Below are 10,774 nucleotides of genomic sequence, written 5' to 3' on the forward strand. Positions count from 1 at the left end.
AGTTAGTATCAAAGAAAAACAAGATTGTTATAGATTTAAGAGGTTAAATTTAATCCCCACAGTAAACACAAAGAATGTATCAGAGAATATGACCATAGAGATGAGTAGTAGAGTAGGGGTTATGAGAAGTGGGGGAGGGGGCAATGAGGAGTTAAGAAATGAGTGTAGGGTTTCTGTTTGGGGTGAAGGGAAATTTCTAGTAATGGATGGTGGGAAGGTGATAGCATTGCAACATTCTAAACATGATTAATCCCACTAATGGAATGCTAGGTAGGGGTTGGAATGGGAAGATTTAGGCTGTATATATGTTTCCACAATTGAAAAAAAAAAGACAGTCTAAACAGATGACAGTTAAATGCCAAGGATGATCCTGGATGGGAGCTGAGGATGGAGGAGAGGAGGCTCAAAGGGACACAGATGGGACATAAGGAAAAAAAAAGGAAATATAGAAAGTAAGCTTTGTATCAATGTTGAATTTCTTGTACTTCTTAGCTGCGCTTAATGGGATTGCATAAAAGAATGTTCTTGTTCATGGGAAATGTATATGTGAATTATATTGTTCAAAGATATGTACAGCTTGCTCTCATATGTTCACAGAACAGAGCAATAGATGACAGATGATAGGGAGGGAGGGAGGGAGACAGGGAGGGAAAGAAAGAAATGGTAGTGTGACAGGATGTTAAAGTTGGTGGATTGGGGTATCGGGGGAGGGGGGTCGGGGTATGCTGGAGTTCTGTGTATGGGGTTCGTATTGTTTTTGCAACTGTTCCTGTAAGTTTGAATTTATTTTAAAATAAAATTTAAAAAAAAAAGAAAGAATTAGCAAACTAACATTTAAAAGATGATTGATTTTTTTTCTTTGAAGTAATAGATTTATTTTGCCACCTGAGTCAAGGTGGATTAAATTGATGAAAAGTTGTTAACAACATTGATTAAAAATATTTCACATGAAAGCCCTGTAATATATTACATGCATCACTTAGTCTCCAGATTGTCACTGTTGATTGGAAGCTGGTTTTCAGGCCTTCCAAAGTGCATTTATTATAAGCGCTTTTGAATGCTGGGCAGATTGCTCCTGATGTTCAGGCGGTGTTCTGCTGGTGTTACATGAGTGTTTAAAACTGCATGTTTTTGTCTTGCAGAGTTGTCATGGTTCAACTGGTGCCTTCCCGGGTCGTGTTTGCTCAGTCTCCTCCTCATTCTGTGCTTCAGGGAATCCTATGACAGACTCTACCTTGATGTGGTTGTCTCAGTTTAATAGCACAGACTTGAAGGAGTTTAAAAAGAGACTGGAAATCAATACTGCATACTGCACATTTGTTTGGAGTTGCACATCTAACAGAAGAAAGGAGACAAGAGAAACTTCATTCAGAGGTTTTGTTAGGCTACACAGATGATTACTTTAATTACTACTAAGTAATAATAATGTGGGACTTGAGTGGTAATAAGTGGTTTTTTAATTATGTAAGTGGCATAACTACGTCTGATCCCTGGGTTGGAAGTGTGAAGTCTTACACATAAAGCACTACCTAAGTAAGTCCCTCTATGTTTTGTGCCAGTGCTAACCTACTGATTGATTAATTGTAATTATGAAAAGAATAAAGGGTGTCCATGATATAAAGGTAACTCCTTCCCTAAGTCGCATATCAGAATAGGAAGAAATGCCACTAACTTCTTTAGAAGTTTAAACCCTGTATCGGATTTTAACTTATAAACTAGCCAAAAGGTGTATAGATGAGAGAAATTAGCCACATGTACACTACATTTTTTTCTAATACAGCCATTTATTATATGACTTCTTATTTTTAATCAGGTCAGGAACCTTTGGCCATCTTTATTAGGATGATTAAGTGCTTTCCAGTGATAGCAGAGCACATGCATTATGTCTCAGTCTCAAGTTATCCTTGTTCCTGTGAAATACAATTTTGTCTACTGTACCCTTAAATGATTATATTAAGGGTGACTAAATGTTTAATACAGTTGCATTAAATATTGTATAAAAAATGTAATTCCATTCTGATTTTAGCACTTTGTTAAAAGTGAAATGACAAATCTCACAGAACATACTGTGTCTTCAGCCTGTGTATTTATATTTGGTGGCATAGGATGTAACGTCCAGCGCCAACTATTATTTGCCAGGGTTCAATTTTATTAAAGGACTCCTGTTTGGAAAAGACAATTTCATAATATTGAAACTTTGTAGTCTGTTGAGTGATTTCTGAATTATATTCCTGTATTTCAGTTCAGGTGGTAAAATACCCAAATCTATATGGCTTCCATATATTTGAGAGGGAGGCATTTTGCCAGTACCTGTTTTATTTCTGTGGTAATATAGCTTTTCAAAATTTAACACTCATTGGACAACTCTCAGACAAGTATTTCACTATGATATAAAATATTCTGTGGTTGGAGTATGGTGTTATCTCTAATCACATTTGCACAATTCTCTGTACACAGAAAAACAGAACATTTTCCCAAAACGTCAGGAATAATACTTTACTTTTGTTATTCTCTTCTTCCTCCAAGCCCCTTTACTTTTTTCCTCAACTTGTAATTGTATCTTCATTGTGAGCTAAATATTTATTTACTTTGTCTTTTTCTGGACAGATACAGTGCAAGCCAGCTCCTTCTCTTAGCCAAGGTGGTAAAAGGATGGTTAAGGAAAGTTGATCAGCACTTCATTCTGTTCATTTCTGCACATTGCACACACCATCACACATACCTATATACTCCTGAATGCCCCTCCCTTCCCCCTTAGCTCAGTAAGTTCAAGGCTATGCATTCTAGTACTGTCTGGCCTTCTTCTGAGATCCTAAATTTGAAACTTGAAAAGAAAGAAAACCCTCAAATTAAACATCTGACTTCAGTCACCTCCCTGTAAGTCATCTCCCTTTGTGACTACCCTGCTCACTTAGCACCAAGAACAGAAGGAACTGAAGAGCATGCTAATGGGAGGAAGAAAGTCTAGGAGAGTGGACTTAGTTCCAATTAACTCAGTCGTTCTTAAATAAAAATAAAATGAAGGCGGAATTCTGGAAGATGATAGACAAACAACCACTGACGATGTCAGTAGACCATGACCCCCTCATGTTTAAAAAGCAGATTGGAATGAGGGGGGCAAATTACAAAGCTTTGGTTTTAGTCAGAACTATTTTCTTTGAGGAGGCTGCTGTACAAATTTCTGCTATAGTAAGACTTCTGATGTAGAACAATTTAACTATGGTTAATTCCACTTTTAACGCAAAGTAGAGAATAACACTTTTAAAATATTACATAAATGACTAATTAGTTCAAAGATATCCAAAGTGAGCAGCAATTAAAAATTCTTGCAATATGCCAGGCCCCAACTATTGTTTTTAACATACATAAAATAAGATGAATCCCTCTATCTCCTTTGTATCTATTTACCCCTTCAGCAGATAATTAATCACAAACTGTAAGTGATTTAAATGATCAAATTTCATATACCAAACCTGATATAAAGGGAACCAAAAAACTTTGGTGGGAGGGAGTGTTATACATTAATATTATTTCACTTGAATATTTCAAATCATATTTGCTCTCTTTTTGTTTGTATTTCTAGTATGCATCCAAATAGACCAGCTGCTGCCTTTGTACTTTCTAAACAAATGTTAGAGAATCTGAATGAAATTTTATAACTGGAAGAACTCTTGACACTCCACTGATCCAAACTCTTATTTTAGAATTTATAGAAATAATCCCAGAGAAGTAAAGTATCTTGCCAAAGGTCACAATCCTAGTTAGTGGAAAATTAAAACTAAGACCCACATCTTCTGACTCCCAAAACAGTATTTTTACTTCCTTACAGAACTGCAGCTTAATTTAGACATTTTTTAGGTGTTCATGAATACTTTTCCCTGTTCAAAAATTCTGGGACTTAAGAGTAGACTGTCATTATTGAGTGAATATGGAAAGTATAGGGATTAAATTGAGATGATTGGTTTTTTAAGTAAAATTATTCTATTTTATTCATCACTATCCTAACATCTCTAAGTCTTGGCTTGCAGTGGAATGATGTAAAAAGTTTCTGATGATTAATTCAATCCTCATAAACCAAGTCCGCAGCCTTATTAATTGGTAACAGCATGCTGTGGCTTATCAACAAATACCTCACAAGTTATGGGAAGGAGCATTTTTAAATATGGTCCATGGTGGAGGTATAGGAACAAGACAATTACACATACAAATTCATTTCACTGGAGGATGGAGCTAATAAAATAATAAGAGGTAAGCAGGTATAAATTAATTTTTTATATTTAAGCATATAAGGCCTAACAACCGTATTTTATCATAGGTCATATATTCATGTGTAATTATTCAGGATGTTTACAGCTTGTTTTTACAAAGCCCTTCTAATGAGGGATCCCAGCGAAGGGATTTCAGATTGAAGAGATTAAATTCCCATCTACTTATCTTTTAATTAGTTTTTTTTAACTATTATTTTTACTAAAATCTAGGCATACATCTTGATGTTTGCATAAGTTTAAGCTTCATTTTAAACTCAAGATTAAATACAAATATATAGTTAATTTGCTTTAAATTAATGTTAAAAATCATTCATTTCACATTTGTCCCTGGAATAATAAGTACAGGAATTACAATGATTATACCATATTATCAGCCAAGTGTAAAAGCTGTGATATGAAGAAAGCTTCATATTAAAAAAGAGATACATAGAAGTCTGTGAGAAAATCCAATCAGACTTATTTTATAAATAAAGGAAAAATACATTTTAATTTAGAATTATAATCATACAAAAAGGAACAAGGTAAAGTTTATTTCTGTACTTCAAACAGTTTGCTAGTCTTAGGAAATAAAAGCAATACTTGGATGTCCTAGAAGAACAAAACCTTACAGTGGGATTTTTGGGTTCTTTAACAGCATCAATTTGGGCACATCCTGCTCAATAGAGATGACTTTTCCACTCATTAAGCAGAAATCTTGGCTATCCTTAGCACTCATTTCCTTTCAAGCATCCTTCCAGCTCAGTTGGAACCTCAAATTGAGGAGATGACCTCTAGGAAATAATACAAGGTCTTTAAGAGACCCATAAGGATATCAGCTCTGGCCTCACATAGTCCTACATCTCTCTCCTGAACCATAGTTCTTTTTAGCAGTTTACATTTGCCCTTGGTCAGGACTGAAACAATATCAGCCTCTTGTTTCACTTACCAGTTTTCTGAGGTGATCTCACTGCCTAGTACCCTTGGATGAACCTGATCTGAGCTCCATACCTGACAATCTCCTTAAATTTCTACTTTCTTGAACTGACTTCCTGGTGAGGCTGCTTCAGCCTCACGCCCTCCCTAAGTTTGCAGGCAGAAAACAGTCCCATTCCTAACTAGAACGTGAGGCCATATATCTAGGCTTCCCTCTCCTGAACAGGACTCTGGCATGATCAGAACCTAAGGAAATAAGATACTCCAGGAAATTTAACAGTTCTCCTTACAGCTAAGTCTTATAAGTTAGAATTTTCACTGAAATAGGAATTATAAAGATCTCTAACAAGTTTCCATGGTTATTTGTTGCATTTTTAGAATATGGGCTAATGAATGGAGTCATGGTTGTACCCTGGAACCTAGAGGGTGTCACACAATAATTTTCCATCTTAGGCCACATTCAGAAAGGGAGGGCAAAAGGTTTCCGCCACCCCAGCAGTTCTGTTCATTCAATAACAGATAATAAAAAAATTAAACATAGTTAAAACATACGGCATGGAATTCATTTCAGCAGCTTATCAGAGAGTTGTGGTTAAATAATAGAAACCACATTAGCTCTAAACATACTAGACTTAGTACACTGTCAGGCTTGGGACTACAAAGGGCATACCAAAAATCAACCCGAACCTCTTAGTGACGTAAGAGTATATAAGCTCCTATTGGGCTTCTGATTCTTAAAGGAGGCTTCTGCAGCCTCAAACAAAATGGCAAGGATAGCTTGGGTAAACTTTTAATTCCCCTTGTTAAAAATGATATTTCTTTTAAACTACTATTTAATTTAGGCTTCCAGTTCAGACTGGCTTTCTTCCCACTTACTCAGAAGGATCATAGAATCAAACAGATGATCTAATCCAACCACCTCATTTTACAAATAAGTAAACAGAGAGCCTTGTAGGTTAAGTGATTTGGCTAAATTCATACAGCTAGCTTTTAGCAGGTCACCAAACCCTAGACCTGCATTCTTTCATATACAATCAATGTGTTAACCAAAAGTAAATTCTTTTAAATAACTTTTTTTCATTAAAAATTTTTTTTTAATTAGGTAAGAGATAGCATGAATGTATAACTATTGTAAAATACCCGGTATGGAAATGCAGAAAGCAAAAGTGAAGTCTACCTCCATAACACTAGTCTAATTCATTCTCCTCTTCAGATGTAGCTTCTATGAATCCTTTAAAAAACTTTTCTATACATTTACATATATTTATGTAAGGGATTTTAAATAAAATCATCCAGCAAACTTTTTTTTTAAACCATGTTGGCGTAAACTTAATGGGAAGAAGCAGGAGTTTCTGGGATTCTTATTTCTCTCCCAGATGATCCTATGTCAAAGGTAGCAGTTGTATCAAGGCCTAGATACATGCAATTAAGCTCTATCATATTCTGAAGTTTAAAAGTGAATTTCAAAATGCAGTATTTAGTTTTCTTATTGGAAATATAGTTTGTTTTTGTACCACAAAAGAGAAGAGAAGAAAATGAATGACCTACCCCCAAATTCCAAATTGATTTTCTTGACAGGGCTTCCTTGGCTCCCCCATCTTTGTAGAAGCACACAGTGTAGTTCAAAGTAGAAAGTATAAAGAATAAGCTGCTGCAATTCTGTTTTTCTTTTTTAATAATAACTAATGGAGATTCTGATAATCCTTAATATTTTCCTGGTCAACTTCCTTAGCTATCCTAACTTTCAAGCTTCCAGTAAAACCAATAAACTGTATTAGGACAAGAATTTAGCTTCGTTTGGTTACTTCTTCCTTTCCTGTCCTCTTGCCCATCGAGCTTTTCCTTTCTGGTAGTGTTTTCTTGCTCATTTCTGGCCATGCTGGGAAACAAGCTTTGTGAAAAACAGATTTTCTGAATTGCTGGCACTGAGAGCTGGCCAAGTGGTTTTCATGAACTAGAGAGGACACAGGGAAAGAGCACTAGATTAGGGGCCTGGGGGCTCTCATCCTAGGCCTGGCACCTTCCACTCTTTGACCTTGAGCAAATCACTTCATTTCTCGTTTATCCTTATCTCGAAAATGAGGGGGTTAAACAAAGATGTTCCCTGAGGTCTCTTCCAGTTCAGAAATTCTAGTTCATTTTTATTTAAATATTAGGCAATGACTGAAGCACTTGTAGTCCGTAAAACTAAAGAGCTTCCTAGCAACTTTGTGTTTCTTTTTGTGCAGCTGCCCTTCTCGTGTGAATCCATCCCTGTGTGTGAACAAATGAATATAACCCTGCGCACACATCCAACCAAAAGGAAATGTCTCTTTCAGTGTCTATGGTAGGAGATATGCTGTAGATGCTGTTTATTTCCCTGAAGGACTCTATATATGAAATGCAGGGTTTATTAAATTTATCAAATGCAATAAAAGAAAATCTGTCATCCGATGTTGAGATAGCCTCCTGGGAGCCAGGATGGAGTGCTGTATTTGCTCATCAGAATCAGACCAAACAAGGAACCTGTTTTTTGGTTTGATTTGATTCATCATGAATCTGTTTGCATCTGCAAAAATCAGACTTGTCACGTAAGATAGTCCAGCTGATCCTGAAACTCTTATCTCTAGAGTTACAGCACCAAAGGAAAGTTGTTTTGTGATGATGTCATTTTTACCCAGCGAAATTCTGCCAAAAGAGCTATGCAGATATTTTACAGAATGAAGGCAGAGATTTAGCAGATCAGTACACAGGTATTAGTAGACAAGGCTTCCTTGACACTATGATGTGGTTATAAAAGCTGTCAGAGGCCAGCTGAGTGTCAGGATGCCTGAGCTCCTGTCTCTAGCAGGCTTGCTGAGCACTCCTGGGGCCATGGGCAAGTCACCTGTGCTCTCTAGGCTTCTGCTTCCTCACCTGTCAGTTAGGAGGGTTGGGGAGCATGTTCCTTTTTGCTGAAAAGTTTTGTAGTTCTCTGTTTTACACCTCTTGATTACACACAACAGAAAGTAGAAAACAATGCAAATGCAATACCTTTCTACCAGTACTTCCAGTTTATACATTATCTTTTCAAACACTCAAGAAACTTCTCTAGGGTCCAGTAAGTTATATCTGCTGGGTTCCGGGCAGTTATAGAAACTGTTTCAGACTCTCATCATATTCATTTATTCCTTTTTTCATTCATTCTCTTCTTCATTCTGGAGTAATCATACGTGTGCTTGCAAAAGAGAATAAGAGAAAGAAAATATGTTTCTACCCTTCAGTACCTTTCAGATATTAAAAAAACAAAAAAACAAAACTCCCCTGAGCTAACAGTTACAAAAGGAATGATATCAGTTCCTTAAATATTTAATTATACATAGTAGGGGCCCAAATATGTTTTTCATACCAACATTAACTATAACTGATTTCAAGGAAAGGATACGTTGTTCCATTGAGACTTCTGTCATAGATGGGACCTGGGTTTTCTGGGGCCATAGAAGCAATTTTGTCAAGAGGAATTCCAAACTTTTCTCTCTTTCCATAGGTTACTTGTCCTTTGGGGAGTTGGGAATGTAGTTGACCCCTCCAACTTCCCTGTTCGGCGTTCATTTCTTTCACCAGCATCCTCATTCTGTTTGTACTAGTTTTTCTCTCAACATCCTCTCAAGACAAAACTTGACAAATGCATACACACTAAGATACAAATACACGTTAACAGTCTGTGAGTCTCCTTTCTAAAGGAAATTTGCATTTTAACAAAGAAGAAAGCCTAAACACCAACAGGAATTATTTCTACTGATAGAATTTGGAGCATGAACCAGCCAGATAGGGAAGGGCTACTTCGGTGGGGAAGCCCTTCAAGTCCTTCCACCTGGGTGTAAACCTAAAACCACACTTGATGTGTCATTAGTGAAGTCCTGGCCTCCTAAACCTTTGCAGAAACCCAACGCATGCTACAAAGGGCAAGCAAGAATTGCAGCTTCAATTCTTACAGATGATCTTACTTACCACAAATGTCTCCAATTCCAAATTTACTTCTCTTCCACCAGAAATTTATCATTTTGGAAGCTTATGAAAATCAAGTATTAGGAAAATTCTGCCTCCATCCTACTAAATTGCATCCCTAAATCCCAAAAAAAATCACTTCTTTGGCCTACACATTTCTGTTTAGGTCTGTAATTCAGTGAGAGTGCTTGGAAGAAGCCATGAGAGGTGACCAACCGGGTCTGCTCAAAGGAATCCAGCCAAAATTGAGGATGTGTGTTGGGAGTGCTCTGTTTCTTCTTAGTCCCTCCCTGAACTCACTAATACACATTGCACTGCTCTTCCTAATCAATAAGTTACTGCTGAGAAAATAATTTTAGTAAGTGCTTCAATGTCTCTAATGGAGCTCTCTCTCTCTTCCTTACTTCTACTGTCCTTTCATACTTGCACCCCAGAAACCATTCCAAGGACACCCCCTCTCCATCCCATCTCTCCTCTTTTGAAATTGCACTTACTCTTTTCAGAAAAAAAAAAAAAAAAAAGTCAGCTGATATCCTAGCCCTGATATTTTATACCACTCTACCTCAGAATAGAGAAGCCCCTCCATATCCATTTTTTTTTTTTTTCACTCAAGCTGAAAATAAATTCCCAGGTACAAGAAAATCCATGCTACATCCTGTTGCCTGTAATTGTCTTCCCATCTAATTGAGGGAAAGGTTACTCTAATGAACCAGCTGATCCCCTTACATTATCCATTCTTCTTTTATCAATATCCCTTTACCAGTAAATTCTTTGTTAGCTTGATCCTCAAGTTTATTTTGTTTCTTTTTTAACTTAGATTTTTGCTTACCAAAACTGCTTCTTTTATCTTAAAACAGACTTTAATCTTCTGCTTTCTGAGTACTTTATAATACAATTTGAACATAATGGAACATTCTAAAATAAAGTCAGGCAATGGTTTCATCATAACCAATATTAAATGCTGGGAAAGGCAGATCATATGAAGATTTTAAAAGAAGCGAGATGGAGGAGCATTATGTTAGGCTCCTGCTACATACTGAGCACTGGGCTAGGCCCTGAGGTTACAGAAACAAATAAGATAGCCTCCTGGCCCTCAGAGATGTGAACTCCAATGAGTCCATTTATAAAAGCTGTACTTCAAAGTTAGTGATACCTCCAAAGGGCTATTGGAAACACCGTAGCTCATCTCTACAGCTGTCTTGATTCCTCTGTGGGATCTTACTGTATTTGGAAAAATACATTCTAGATCCTGCTCTCTTGGGCCACTAAAAATCCAAACTTGTCCCTAATCTATATATAGTTAAGTGTGACCTCTGTGGAGTAAAAAATGCCCCTGGACAGTCTTTGAAGGCAAAAGTAGAGAAATTGGTTGCAATAGCTTGAAAAACGTGGAAAGGTTTTTGGGGAGAGTTAACAAGCTCCCCAAAAATTCAGATCTGCTAGTGTTCATTCAGGCATGTGGTTAAGGAGAGAGAAGAAAGGGACATGTAGCAAGGGGGAGACACTGACCATGTCAGGGGACCCAGGAGATGGGCAGTGGAAGAGTTACTGAAATGTAGGCCGGGCCGGTAGGCTTGGAGCCATGGAGCTGTGGTGGAAGCGGGTTCTGGAAAGCAGAACCCTGAAGC

The 10,774-nt window shown here is 37.1% G+C and overlaps 1 protein-coding gene across 1 annotated transcript in view; it reads left to right on the plus strand.

The window, feature by feature from the left end:
- SLC49A4 (solute carrier family 49 member 4) overlaps positions 1 to 9,712 on the plus strand; it is a 161,459-nt gene extending 151,747 nt beyond the window's left edge. The window contains exon 9 of the mRNA XM_037836960.1: positions 1,143 to 9,712. Coding sequence (XP_037692888.1) covers positions 1,143 to 1,258 — 116 coding nt within the window. The 3' untranslated portion in view covers positions 1,259 to 9,712. The remainder of the gene's footprint in view (positions 1 to 1,142) is intronic.
- The last annotated feature ends 1,062 nt before the right edge of the window (positions 9,713 to 10,774 follow it).

The sequence above is a fragment of the Choloepus didactylus genome, chromosome 1 (genome assembly GCF_015220235.1).
Source record: "Choloepus didactylus isolate mChoDid1 chromosome 1, mChoDid1.pri, whole genome shotgun sequence".
NCBI classification, from domain to species: Eukaryota; Metazoa; Chordata; class Mammalia; order Pilosa; family Megalonychidae; genus Choloepus; species Choloepus didactylus.